At 47.7% G+C, this 14,669-nt stretch overlaps 1 protein-coding gene and 1 long non-coding RNA gene across 6 annotated transcripts in view; one reads left to right on the forward strand and one right to left on the reverse strand.

The window, feature by feature from the left end:
• The window catches only part of ATP11A (ATPase phospholipid transporting 11A), a 142,633-nt gene extending 141,073 nt beyond the window's left edge, over positions 1–1,560 (reverse strand). For all 5 annotated transcript variants that reach the window (XR_013960194.1, XR_013960195.1, XM_080661614.1 and 2 more), the window contains exon 1: positions 1,388–1,560. Coding sequence is in view for 3 of the 5 variants with exons in the window: in XM_080661614.1 (XP_080517740.1) it covers positions 1,388–1,426 (39 nt within the window). In the remaining 2 variants the exon portion in view is untranslated. The remainder of the gene's footprint in view (positions 1–1,387) is intronic.
• Positions 1,561–1,605: 45 nt separating this feature from the next.
• Positions 1,606–3,146, forward strand: LOC308245041. Its single transcript, XR_013960196.1, has 3 exons — positions 1,606–2,235; positions 2,373–2,441; positions 2,914–3,146. It is a non-coding gene; the product is annotated as an uncharacterized lncRNA (long non-coding RNA).
• The last annotated feature ends 11,523 nt before the right edge of the window (positions 3,147–14,669 follow it).

Genomic DNA, 14,669 nt, shown 5'->3' on the forward strand with positions numbered 1-14,669 from the left:
TCCCTTTGAGGAAACCGAGGCAGTTTGAAAATAACTGGCGTAGGGACCCACACCTCCTGGGAAATACAGCTGAGAAAAGAAGGTTCCTGGCCAAGAAAACATTTCTCGTATAAATCTGGTTACCTATGGTCACTATTATTGGTTTTTCTAAAAAAACACACACAAAGGTGGCACCTGATGTTTACCACTCACATTACAGTATGGACTTTGGGAAATAACATGAGTCTTTCATCAGCTAAGCTAGAATCAGAGAGAGGAAGAGAGAGAGAGAGAGAGAGAGAGAGAGAGAGAGAGAGAGAGATAAGTTCTCTCCACTTAAGGTAACTGACTTTCATAAGGGAAGAACTACCAAAGGTGCACACAAGTTCCCTAGACAGATTCTGAGTCTTCTGGATAGTGACTAGATTCAGGAGATAAGCATTGATTTGGCGTTCCCCTTGGATGAAAAGAAACTTTCACCTTGTGCCAAGATCTCCTTCTCAAAGAAAGCTCATAAATATGAAGGACTGCCTATGGTAATTCCTATACCAGGGGGGGAAAACGAAGTTCCCATCATAAAGCCCTCTTCTGGTCCCAAACCTCCGTGCGCTGGACTTCTCAAACCTGTGACTAACCTCGGGCAGGGGCCGGCAGCCGCTGGGGAACAACGAGCCTCTTGTTAAAGACAGTGGCCAGGAAACAACACCCTCCGGAGAGTTTTCTTTCTCTCGGCACACACACCCCCTTTTGCTATCCAGTGCCAGCGATCACTGCCACACGCAGTTTTCCCTCGGTGTGATGTAAAACAAAACTAACTTTTCCCCTCCCGGCCTTCCCCCTGACCTCACCACCCGGTCACCAAGGAAGATGGATTCCAGGGGACTTCAGAACACCCGGGGCCTCTGAGCTGATTGGTTACTTTCAGGAAAAAAAGATTCCAAACTTCACTTCTGAATCCCCCAGTGGTGTGGCAAACAAGCAAAATCACCGCCTTTTCCTGTAGAAGTGTAACCCTCCCAATCTCCTAATCCGCCTGGAGAAGTGACAGGCGGAGGCCGAACCTGAACATCCCTCCGGCACTGAGCCCTGAGCTGAGCCTAAGATCTGCCGGGACAGCTCCATCCCAGCGCGGGCTCCGGGGAGGGACGCGGCTGTGCACCGGGAGCAAGTGGGGGCCGGGGCCGAGTGTGGGCGCGCTGCACCCGTCGGAAGCCCGAGGGTGCAAACTCCGTAGGTCCTCCCTGCGTCCTGCTCGTCCCCCGGAAGACGGCCAGCTTCAGGAGGCCGCCCAAGCCGTCAGGGACCCCGGGCTGGCGGCCGCAGCGGGATCGGGGACTAGGGGCGACGGTGTCTGTTCCCCGGGTCCCGTTCCCGCCCGGGTCCCGGACCTCCCGAGGGCAGCACTCACGTATCTCTGCACGAGCGTCCGCACGAGGCTGCAGTCCATGGCTCCTCCGGCCGCGCCCGCCAGCGCTCAGCGCCCCGGCGCCCGGCTCAGCGCGCCCATGGGCCCCGGCCCGAGTGTGGCCGCACGCCCCCGCCCCGGTCACAGCCAGGACGCGCCGGGCGGTGCGGGGGGCGGCCGCGGCCCCTCAGCGCTCATGCCCCGCCCGGCCCGAGGCGGCCGGCGCGGCGGTGACTGCTGGCGGTAGTGGCTTCGCGCCCGGGCTGCCGGCGGTGGGGCTACGGCTGGGAGCGCGGAAGCCTGGGCGGATCCTGCTGCTGTTCTGCTCCCCAGCTCTGCTCTGGGATCTGCTCTCTTCCACTCTCCTCCCGGGTCCTCCGCCCGTCGCCCCGCTCAGCCCTGCCTCCGGCCGCCGGTCCGGGCGCTCACGTCACGGGCGCGTGTGAGCATGCGCCCCACGGCCCCGGCCCCCGCCCGCACACTCGCCCTCACGCGTGTGCACGCGCGCTGGGGCCCTCCCTCCCCGCCTCGGCAGGTTCCCTGCCCCCGGAGCGAGGGAGAAGAGAGGAGCCAGGGACTGAGGGCGGAGGCCGACAGGTGGGGGCGACTCCCTGTTGCTTCCGCCTCCGGGGCGGATTCAGTGAGCTCTGCCCTGGGGGCGGGCGGCGGGGACTGTACTCCTGCGCGGGGCCTCCGGGGCTGGAACTAAGCGCCCCCTGCGGGACCAGGGCACAGGGACTGTGTGCCCTGCGGAAGTCCTCCTCGGCCGGCGTACCGGGCCCCTGTCGCACTCCGACCCGAAACTTTAATCTTTCTACTGAAGGCCGGACGGTGGAAGAGAGATCGCGAAGGTACCCGAGGGATGCCCGCGGGGGAGGAGATATGGGTGGGGACTCGGGTCTGGTTGGGTTGGAGACCGGCTAACCCGGATCCGGGTCGCGCTCCCTTGGGAGTCCAGCACCCACGTGTGGCCCCTCCTGCTTTTCAGGTGAGACTGGGCGGAAGTGTGGCTCAGGTGTCTGCCCAGGGTCGCGCAGCTTTTCTGCGCCGAGCGAAGGTAAGCACTGGGTCTCCCACCTGGGATCCGTGTTCCTTTCTAAAACACGACCCGATCCCTAGCCCTGGCCTCCCGCCCCAAGTCTCCAGACCCTTGTAATCCGGTAGCCTGGGGGGTTTGGAGTCAGCCTTAGAACCTGTTACACCAGCCGCCAGCCCCAGCGGGCAGCCCTCTCCCGGTCTGGCCGGTCCAGCTTCTGCATCTGCCCCAGGCTCTGCTTGGGCAGGCCACCAGGAGGCCAAGCCCGGACCAGGGTAAAAACTCCAGGCTTGCCCTGCCTCCAAGTCCGGAGGCACACACTTGGTGCTGTCAGCTCTGAACCAGACCTGAGAACTGTTCCATGGCACCATGATTTCAATCCTAGGGAACGTCTCTGTTTTCTCAACAGTGAAACAAACTCTCTCTTCAACTACACAGTCAGCCTTGAATTAATTGATGTACTTTGTTTACAACCTCCCTTCTCCTCTCACAGGTCATCACAGAGGCATTAACAACACCTTTAGCAGCCTGTAAGGAACAGGGCTCCTGACCCGGGCAGGAATGCAGTTTTGTTTTCCTGACTGGCTGCGGAAGAGAAGCAGTATTGGACATTTTTTGAGTTAGCCACAGATGACTAGAAATGAGTATTAGTGAATGGTAATAGTGACTAAACTATCTGGATTCTGAACTACTTCAATAAAATGTTCCAGTTTTTTGGTCAATTAACTCATTGATTCTCCACTCATTATCTAAATCTATTCTCTGCCTTCTCTGTAATGCTCTGTGCCCCAAAGGCCTATAGGCATTATTAATGGCTCTTCACCAAAAGGGGTGCCAGCTACAGACTGGAGCCCACGGAGAGTGGCTGGGGTATTTCTTCCCTCCTCTCTGTCCTGACCACACCCAGGCCTGGCAGATCTGTATGCCTCTGTGAGGACAGTTCTTATTGGGCTTCCTTTTGCATTGTATCATATCAAGCTCCAGGAACTACAGTTCTCTGCCCCATGCCTCTTAAGCCTGGGGAAGTGATGTCTGCCTCCCATTGTTGCTGGTCCCTGGGTAACAGTATCATCTGATGGGCTGTTGAACCATGACTGCACTGCAGTAAATGGTCCCTTCATCACATTCTCTTCCAAATCTCCTCCCAAGAATTCCTTCTGCTTCCTGCCAGGACCCTAACTGCTAGATTGGGGTTTTGAGTAGCTTTCTACCTTGAAAACTGACATTTGGATGGTGGTGGGGGGAGGTGGCGGGGGAGGCAGAGATGTGTGTGGAAGAACAGAAGCAGAGATCACTTAAGGCTGCTGGGTAAAGGCTGCCTGTCTTTCAAGAGTGTCTGTTTCATTCCATGGTAAATGTTAATTTCATGTTGTAGTAGACACCATGGTTACCAGTGCAGCAACCATGCCCTTTTTTCTTGCTGGCAGAAACACACCTTGGTCCAGGTGTCCACCTTCTACATGGCTAGGGTAAACTGGTTCATGTAAGCTAGTCTTGGTACTCCACTTTTCCTGTAATTAGTTTAAAACAAGTTTAAGCTAATGAATCCTGATGTTGGGAAAAGTTTCCTCACTCTTAAAAAGCCATATAAAGAAGAAATATTCCTTGATTCCTGCTGGATGTTGTCTGTCTGGATGTGATGTCTGGCTTTTTGCAACCTCTTACATCCCTGACAGGAGGTAACCTGAGGAACTCTGGGGATGACAGCGTGGAAAATGGGAAGGCTATGGGTCCTTAATGAAACCACTGAACCATTAACCTGTAGAGGGCCCCCTGGGAAGGCACATGGGCATTTCTTTAATTATTGTCAGCTGAACCCAAAGGGACAGGCAAAGTCGTGTCTTGGATACACATTTGCCAAAAAGGCAGATGTGTTATCAGCACTGACTCTTACCTTTGCCCAGGTGTCAGGTAGTGGGACTTTGATATATAAATCCAGTCAAGCACCAGGAATGCTCAGGCCTACTCAAGAATGCAAATAATCTCCTTTGTCTTGACTTTTGGTGAAACTTCCTGGTATTTGGGGGTATAAAATAAACACGCTGCATGGGCTTTGGGTCATTGTCCCTCCATCAGAAGAGGACGGTGGTCCCAGCTTTTTCCTTCCATTTTGTGTCTTGTCTCTTTTTTTCTTTTATCTCTCAATCCCCAGCTCCTCTACTCAGGAACTGGACCCGCTCTCTAGCCGCACTGGACGCGGAAAAGAGAGAAAATAGTTACATTAACCAATCCTGCTGTGGCCCTAACATGGGATTTCATATCATGAAGATAATAAATATCCTTATTGAGTTGGATTTTTTGGTTACTAGTGGCTGACAGCATTTTAACTTTAAGCCTATGGAAACAAACCAGTGAAGACTCCATTTAAGTAACAGAAGACCCAACTCGCCCTGAGAATCATTTATTTCTGTATGATAAACCATCACACACTGGGGAGCTTAAATAACATGAGTTACTATTTCTCAGGACTCTGTGGTTCGGTGACATGGTTCTTCTACTCCACCTGGTGTTGGTTCAGATGGCTTCAGTCACATGTCAGCATTTGAGCTGGGTGGCTGGGAAGCTGGGAGCAGGTTGGCCACTCTCTCTTCCCATGGTTTCTCATTGTTTAGTGGTCTAGCCTGAGCTGCTTTCCATGGCAGCTGGATCCCAAGAGGGTCAAAGAAGACAAGAACCACTGCTGAAAGCCTGAGCTGGAAAGTCCCAGAACATCACTTCCGTCATATTCTGTTGGGGAAAGGAAGTTCCAATGACAGCCCAGATTCAAGGGAGGGGCAGAATAGATTTCACTTCTTGGTGAGAGGAGGACCTCATACATAAAGGGATGAAGAATTTGTCAGTGGCCACCTTTATGAATAATCTACCGTAGATAGACTTATACAGTAATGGAATGTGTTGGTGCAGTGTTGGAATATATCGGCAATATCACAGTAAGTTCAAAGTGCAATGGCTGCCAGAGACTCCAGAGTCTACATGTTTCTTCACTCACATCCAAAGGGAAAGAGAATTTTCTCTCCAATTGAAACAGCTAAGTCCTGTGCCAATTCCTGGCCAATCAGTCACTAGGCTGTTGGAATGCCATCAGATGATTGCCTTAGGCCTGGATGAGTGAAAATCCCTGGCTAGTAACTATCCAAGGGGAATGGAATAATCTTAGTCAACTTTGGGTCCTCAGGACCTATCCCTGACCCACTAGCAGTATGGCTGCTTCACCATTGTGGTTTGATGTGATACATCAGGAGGAAGAGACAATAGATAGGCTGCAAACCCCAAAACTTAAACTGAGGTTCTGCAGCTGGATGCTCAGGCTACATCCACACCCACACCTGTGCACAGACTCATAAACACCTGCTCGCCACTCCTCCCCTTCACCCCAGAGGGGACTAGGATGGAAATCAGAAATCTTGCATTCATTGACTTCTAAGTGAAAATAAGGGAGGGTCAAAAAGCAAGGACTTATTGGAAGGGCAGTTCAAACCATTATCAAATGGTAATGGGGCGGGGGATCATTGTTACTGGGCCATCAAATAACAAACCTGAAGTGAAAACTGCTGATTGAAAACATAAAACAGGAAAGTGTGGATTATTAACATGTTTTATTTTCAGGTTGGAGGCTTGATCTCTTCAGATGAGCATCCTTGGTGGAGCATTCTGTACACCTTTTGTGGGTCACTGTTACCACAGGTTCAGAATTATGTCAGTGCTATCTTTCCCATGATTGGTTCTAGAATTCCTTAATGGCAGAAACTCTATTTCCTGTACCTCACACAGGCTGCCCTCTCAACTCCTTTATCCCGTTTGACTGGAATCTTCTACCCCACTCCTTGTTTGTCTCACAAAACCCTACTCATCCTTTGTAGTCACACTTGAATGTAATTTTCCTACACATCTTCCTCAGTTCCCTCTCAGTTATAACTAGTTACTCCCTCCCTTAGCACACTTAATGACACCACTTTAGTGGCACTTATTTATCCCCCTGGACCCCACCTGCCAGCCTAGACATTTTTTATTCAGTTGGTCTAGAGTGGGTCCAAGCATCAGCGTTTTTTGCAAAGCTCCCAGATGCAAATTTTGAGATCCATTAATCTAAATGTCTGTCTCCCTGCCTGAGTGTGAACTTGTTGAGGATGACTTCAATTATTGATTCCTTTTTACTCCCCAGGGCATAGCACAGTCCCTTGAACACATAATAGGTACTGAATAAATGGTGAAAAGATTAAATGTACCTTAACTGCTATTTTACCCACTAAGCTTTATTATGATAGAATAAAGGGAAGGCACAAAGTTTTAGCATGTGCAAGAAAAAAAGTGTACAGAGAAGTCTATCCAGAATGGATACCTGTAACCCTGCAGGAATGCTGTGGGCAGCGAGGTCTTGGGTAAGAAATGTCACTGAGGCCATCTTACTCCACCACGCTCTACCAGTCCATTTTTCCTGGAATGTGTTGATGAAACATTGCCTCCCACGCCTGGGAGGAGCTTGTGGGGCAGTGCCACTGAGTTAGTTACCTTTGAAAGTTTAGATTAACTTGGTCATTACACAGGTATGAAAAATTGGGTATGTTCACATTTCATTATCATTCTTAATCCAAAATATGTGAATAGCATGAGTGGCAATCACAAAGAATTAGCAAGATTTCATCTTCCAGGTAGTGTTAGTATGATCTCCACCATAAAAATCATCACCAAATCCTATACCAGGTCATCCATAGGTTTGATTGTCTGGGGAATCTCATATTTGCCTCCTTTAACATCCATTCTGAGAGGCCATGCATTCTTTGATTCTATGTCTTTGAGATGTTTTTCTCCTCTGTCAGTCCACTACCGCTTTGGGTATTGAGGTACAGATCAGGAGTGAGTCCAGGATGATCAGTCTCCAGGCCCTTTCCCTCCACAGTGAGGTGTTCATTGCACAGAGGGGGCCAATTATACACCTCACAATGGGTAATCATGCAAAGGGATTGCTTTCCCAAAATGAACCTAATTAGGATTAATTTTGCTTCTCAGTTTATTTTTTCTTAGGTTTTTTTTCAGTGAGAATACATGAAAGAAAAATATGCTAAGAATTTGTTTCTCTTTCCTTATTTATTTTTTACACCCCCTTTCCTACATTGTTTTTTTGTTTGTTTGTTGTTTTCTCTAAAAAGATCAATTATGTTCATTCACGTTTTCTTTCAGGGATAAAAATAAAAACCTATGTTCTGAAGTGCTTAAAATTACCAATAAAGTCACTAAAGCAATTTGCTGCTCTCATTTATTTAAACAAAAACTTTAAAATATTGTTCCTCCAAAGTAAATAAAATCATAGGATAACTGAATTAAGAGTTAGACAATAATTAGACAATAATTAGCATTGTTCCAGGTAATTTGCACCTTTGCTTCCACAGGTCACTTTGATGTTACATAACATCACTTTACTGCATATTCTATTTATGAACTCTTTTTTAGAAAAATATATTCTTATTGATTTCAGAGAGGAAGGGAGAGGGAGAGAGCTAGAAACATCAATGATGAGAGAGAATCACTGATCAGTTGCCTCCTGCTCGCCCCACACTAGGGATCGAGCCCACAACCCAGGCATGTGCCCTGATTGGGAATCGAACCAGCAACCTCATGGCTCATAGGTCGATGCTCAACCATTGAGCCACACCAGCCAGGCATAAACTCTTTTTAGAAAACTAGGAAAATGCTTTCTCTTGTCCCTTTGTTTTTATAAACAAAGACAAAATGGTTTCCCTTAATATATCATTTATCTATCATAATTTCTAAGAATATTTTTTCAGTTTTAACTAGAAATGAACAGATTCTAATCAAAGAGGCAAAAGAACATTAACAAATTTAATGGTTTTGATGACATTCTGCTGAGTGAACTAAGCTAGACAGAAAAGGACAAATGCTGTGTGATTCCACTGACATGAGGTCCCTCAAAAGTCACATTCGCAGAGGCAGGAAGAATAGTAGTTTCTTGAGGGTGGGGTTGGAGGTGGGAAGTTAGTGTTTAGTGGATGCAGAGTTTCATTTGGGAAGATAAAAAGAGTTCTGGAGAACTCTCCACATCCAGTGGGAGGTGCTGAGAGGCCCATTTGGGGTTGAGGAGCACCCGGGATGAAGGTGCTTGGGTTCTGGCCCACTGAGGGAAAGGTTCATCCCAGCACCCCACCCCTTTAGGCCCAGCTTCCTCACACACCAAATAGCAATGTTGGAACAGGGCCAGTGCTTTGGAGGGTAAAAGACACAGAAGTATGACCCAGGGTTTGTTTCCCCAGCTTAGGGAAGACAATCAAGGATGTATAGTGAGCATGGAGGTTGCATGGAGGAGCAGAGGGAGCATTGCTAAATGTCATCATTTGTGTAATTTGACTCAGAGGCCTGGCCTGCCTCAGAGCCCTTTTACCACCACTGTCCCACTAGGTCACTCCTCCTGTGACCTTTACACCATCACTTGACCTGGCCAACTAGGCGTGACCTCATCACAGTGTCCACTACAATGAACTTTGCTTTGGACCTGCATAGAAGAAGCCCTGGCACGTGTGTCTTTGAAAGGCTGATACCTGGTTAAGGGCCACTGCCTAGAACAAAACGAGGACACCTGTGGCCCACACATCCTAGCAAGGTCCCAGAATGCCCTGATATTCAGGGCTACCTGGAGAGCATCCTCAAACCTTGGTTCAGCTTCCAAACAGATCTTCTGAGGCTGCTGCAGTAGAGTCTTCTGTGAGGGGGATGTGTGGATCTATTCCAGTTGGAAATGGAAGAAGAAAGGCAAAGGAATTGTTGGTTTCTTCTGTGTGATCTTGCAGAGGTGTATCAAAAGTTTACTTTCTGAATGACAACTTTGTTTACATAAAAACTAGAGGCCTGGTGCATGAAATTCGTGCACAGGAGGGGGATCCCTCAGCCCAGCCTGCACCCTCTCCAATCTGGGACATCCCTCTCACAATCCGGGACTGCTGGCTCCTAACTGCTCACCTGCCTGTCGATCTGATCCCCCTAACTGCTCTCCCCTGCCAGCCTGATCCCCCTAACTGCTCTCCCCTGCTGGCCTGATCACCCCTAACTGCCTCTGCCTTGGCCCCACCACCATGGCTTTGTCCAAAAGGACGTCCGGACAGTAGTCCAGAAGATGTCTGGTCTAATTAGCATATTACCCTTTTATTAGTATAGATGCATTTTTTTAAATTTTTTTTAAATAAATCTTTATTCAGATTATTACAATTATTTCTCCTTTTTCCCCTCATAGCTCCCCTCCACCCATTTCCCACCCCACCTTCTGCCCTTACCTCCCCCCCACTGTCCTCATCCATAGGTGTATGATTTTTGTACATTCTCTTCATGAACCCCCCATACCCCTTTCCCCCTGAGAATTATCAGTCCACTCCCTTTCTATGCCCCTGATTCTATTATATTCACCAGATTATTCTGTTCCTCAGGTTTTTAATTCACTTGATTTTTAGGTTCGCTTGTTGATAGATATGTATTTGTTGTTCATAATTTTTCTCTTTACTTTTTTCTTCTTCCTCTTCTTTAAGAATACCTTTCAGCATTTCATATAATACTGGTTTGGTGGTGATGAACTCCTTCAGCTTTTTCTTATCTGTGAAGCTCTTTATCTGCCCTTCAATTCTGAATGATAGCTTTGCTGGGTAGAGTAATCTTGGTTGTAGGTTCTTGCTGTTCATCACATTGAAAATTTCTTGCCACTCCTGTCTGGCCTGCATAGTTTCTGTTGAGAAGTCAGCTGACAGTCGTATGGGTGCTCCCTTGTAGGTAATTAACTGTTTTTCTCTTGCTGCTTTTAAGATTCTCTCTTTGTCTTTTGCTCTTGGCATTTTAATTATGATGTGTCTTGGTGTGGTCCTCTTTGGATTCCTTTTGTTTGGGGTTCTGTGGGCTTCCTGGACTTGTAAGTCTATTTCTTTCACCAGGTGGGGGAAGTTTTCGGTCATTATTTCTTCAAATAGGTTTTCAGCATCTTGCTCTCTCTCTTCTTCTGGCACCCCTATAATTCTGATGTTGGTACGCTTGAAGTTGTCCCAGAGTCTTCTTACATTATCTTCAACTTTTTGGATTTTTTTTTTTGCTTTTTGCTTTTTCGGTTGAGTGTTTTTTGCTTCTTTGTATTTCAATTCTTTGACTTGATTCTTGTGTTCCTCTGTTCTGTTTCTGGGTCTCTGTATAATATTTTTTATTTCAGTCAGTGTATGTTTAATTTCTAGTTGGTCCTTTTTCATATCTTCGAGGGTCTCGTTATATTTATCGGCCTTTTCTAGGATATTCTTAAAAAGTCTTATAACCGTGGTTTTGAATTCTATATCCAGTCGTTTGTTTTCCTCCATTTCTTTCGTTTGTGATCTGATTCTTTGACCCCGCATTTTCATTGATTCCCTGAGTTGGTAAGGTAGATATTTGTGCTAGGTTTCCAATATGGCCCAGTGGGTCTGCTTCCCCAGTTAACCTGAGGTGGACACTCTTGGTGCACCCCTTTGTGGACTGTGTGTACAGCCTTGTTGTAATTAAGTCTTTATTGTTGTTGATATCACTGGGAAGAATTGACCTCCGGGCCAGTTGGCTGTAAGGATCAGCTGTGTCTATGCTGGGAGAAGTTCGGTGCTGGAGACAGCCTTATAGGATTAGACTTGCCAAATTGCAATAGCCTCTGTGCTCAGCTTGGATGGGGTGGAGTCTCAGTCTTGGCTTCCTGTCAGCCTTGCCCTTGCGCGCATGTGCGCTTTCAGTCCTCTGCCTTCCCCAGCTCTAGTCTCCGCCTGAGAGTCCAGACTCCCCCCACAAGAGCGTAGGTCCCCAGGGGCTCGCCTGGAACTGGGGTTCACTGCAGTCAGAACTGGGGCTCAGTGCCATCAGGAGCCTCTTACTCCCTTCCACTAGGGAAAGCCTGTGGCAACCTCCGCAGCCTTTGTGCGCACTGGCACGCGCGCGCGTGCGCACTTTCAGTCCTTTGCCTTCCCTGGCTCCCGAGTCTCCGCCCGAGAGTCCAGACTCCCCCCACAAGAGCGTGGGTCCCCAGGGGCTCGCCTGGAACTGGGGTTCACTGCAGTCAGAGCTGGGGCTCAGTGCAGTCAGAATCCTCTGACTCCCTTCCACTAGGGAAAGCCTGTGGCAACTTCCGCAGCCTTTGTGCGCACTGGCACGCGCGCGTGCGCACTTTCAGTCCTCCGCCTTCCCCAGCTCCCGAGTCTCCGCCCGAGAGTCCAGACTCCCCCCACAAGAGCGTGGGTCCCCAGGGGCTCGCCTGGAACTGGGGTTCACTGCAGTCAGAACTGGGGCTCAGTGCAGTCAGGATCCTCTGACTCCCTTCCACTAGGGAAAGCCTGTGGCAACCTCCGCAGCCTTTGTGCACACTGGCCCGCGTGCGCCTTCAGACTTCTGCCTTTCCCAGCTCGAGTCTCCGCCCGAGAGTCCAGACTCCCCCCGTAAGAGCATGGGTCCCCAGGGGTTCGCCCGGAACTGGGGTTCAGTGCAGTCAGAACTGGGGTTCAGTGCGGTCGGAGGCTTCCTTCCCCCTTTTGCCAGAGAAAGTCAGCCAGGCTCTCAGCCGCCCTTCCTCTCTGCGCGCACAAAGCCCCTTTGCCGTACCTCCAATTCTCTGTGAGGTTTTCTCTTTCCTTCTAGTTGTAGAATTTTCACTCAGCCAGCTTTCCTGTGGTTCTGGATGGTGTCCGTTCTGTCTTTTAGTTGTAGTTTTGAAATTGTTGTGCGAGGCAGCAGTTTAGGTGTTTACCTATGCCGCCATCTTGGTTTCTCCAGTAGAGATGCATTTTAACTTTAACCAAAGACTTGCACTTGCATAGCTTTAAAATAAAATAGAATTAACTGGCTTATAATAATAACCAGACATCTTCCCCTCAAATTCAAATCCTTTTCTGCAGAGGCAATCACTTAGAACTCTTTGCTTTCTTTTTTTTCCTTTATTGCTTCCGTATATATAAATATAAAAGCCCAGCAACTGAATGTTGGAATGATCAGAACAACCAGTCGAACAGTCACTATGATGCACACTGACCACCAGGGGGCAGACGCTCAATGCAGGAGCTGCCCCCTGGTGGTCAGTGTGCTCCGACAGCGGAAGCAGCAGCTCAGAGGGCGGGTCCACAGCCACTCAGCTGACCTGGATGAGTGGTGCTCCCACAGCAGGCTGATCCCTGCAGGCCACGCCCCCCCCCCCCCCCCGTGCATGAATTTGTGCACCAGGCCTCTAGTTTCTAAATAATGTGTGTACCATGTAATTTTTAACTTTTTAGAAAGCATCAATTGATGTCCTATTAGGAAAGATGAAGTATTCCCCTCTTTTCTACTCCTGTGCACTCCCTCCCCCCCCACACCACCTATCTCCACAGAGCTTTACCACAAGGCTTCATTAAATCAGTATTCTGTGTATTAATAATATCATATTGTTATGAGCGAGTAAATATCAGTGCGTGCATTCTATGCTGCCGCTGCACTGTGATGTACTTTGACTACATTTTCTTTCTTACACATCTTTTCTTTCTTGAAGGTAGTCAGTGCTTCCCTTTCTCATTTTCTCAGTTTTCTAAATAGTTACCACTAATGTACAATCAACACTGACCAAGCTGTAAGACTTCTCTCAATGTGAGTAATCACATCAGTATTTGCCAGTTCCATCTTTTCCCCTGGAGCCATCCCTCTGGTTACGCTTTGAAGTCCTGCCCCCATGTAACTTGTTAAGCTTGTTGCCTGCACTTTGTCCTTACGTTTCACTTCACCAATGTCTTGGGAATTCCCTCCACCTCTCTCATAATCTATTTTGGGGTTTTCTCCTGGATCTCCTGATTTATTTCTTAATTTTGATGAAATATATTCTCCAGTAGCTTCCTGGAAAAGGATGCATAGGAAATAAATGTTAAAAACATTTCTTCCCAATGTTATTCTTGATGGGATTTGATTGGCATATGGTCACAGGTAGGAAATACTTGTCTTAAAAATGTTGAAGGTGGAAGGTGGTGGTGGCATAGTTTTTAATCTTTCCAAATCCCAACATTAAAGAAGAGCAACTACATAGCCAAACCAAAAACCCATGAACCACATTTACAACAAAATTAGGTGACAAGGTACCCCTGAAACTCCAAATACAAGTGGCATATGAATAGATATTACTAAGGGAAGCTCTCCGGGTCCACCATAGGTACTGGAAATTTGCAAATTAGTCACAAAATAAACAACTTTTTAAAAAATATATTTTTATTGATTTTAGAGAGGAAGGGAGAGGAAGAGGAAGATAGAAACATCAATGATTAGAGAGAATCATTGATCGGCTGCCTCTGGCATGCCCCACACGGGATCAAGCCCACAACCCGGGCATGTGCCCTGAGCAGGAATCAAACCATGACCTCCTGGTTCATTGGTTGATGCTCAATCACTGAGCCACGCCAGCCAGGCTAAATAAATAACTTTTAAAAATCAAGCAAAGTGCATGTGGAAATTTCTTAAAACTTATTTCTTACTTGGGGAATCTAATTTTAATGAAAAGAACTCATTGCTCCGAATAACAAGTAAATTTAGTTTAAACCAGTAAGTTTTCTCTATAAATTATCTTCCAATAATTATCTCCTGTTTTTTAATCTAAGCTATAAATGGAGGAAGGCTTACCAGTGATCACTTTCTGGGCTAACATAGCAGGAGGTAGTAAGAATGTAGTGCTTCTGTTGGTGTGACATCTCTTCTGAAACATGAATGCCCAAAGCTTCTATGCACCTGGAGAAGCTGTTCTCTTCCATCTACTTTTGGAAACCTTAACAACATAAGCCATTGCACAAATGTCTTCAGCCAAAACCCAAGCATCTTGATCAAATCCTATTGATGTCTGGGAACCTGACATGACTTTAGGCATGAAGATAAAAACAAATTATTTTTGCCCCTGGCTTGGGAAAATTACAAACTCAATTAAATTGCCATTCATACCCTAGTTCTGTGGTCCGCAAACTGCGGCTCGCAAGCCACATGCGGCTCTTTGGCCCCTTGAGTGTGGCTCTTCCACAAAATACCACAGCCTGGGTGAGTCTATTTTGAAGAAGTGGCGTTAGAAGAAGTTTAAGTTTAAAAAATTTGGCTCTCAAAAGAAATTTCAATCGTACTGTTGATATTTGGCTCTGTTGACTAATGAGTTTGTCGACCACTGGCCTAGTCGATTTGGCTCAGTGGATAGACATCAGCCTGCAGACTGAAGGGTCCTGGGTTCGGTTCTGGTCAAGGGCACATACCTCAATTGCAGGC

The sequence above is a fragment of the Plecotus auritus genome, assembly GCF_963455305.1.
Source record: "Plecotus auritus genome assembly, chromosome: 3".
NCBI classification, from domain to species: Eukaryota; Metazoa; Chordata; class Mammalia; order Chiroptera; family Vespertilionidae; genus Plecotus; species Plecotus auritus.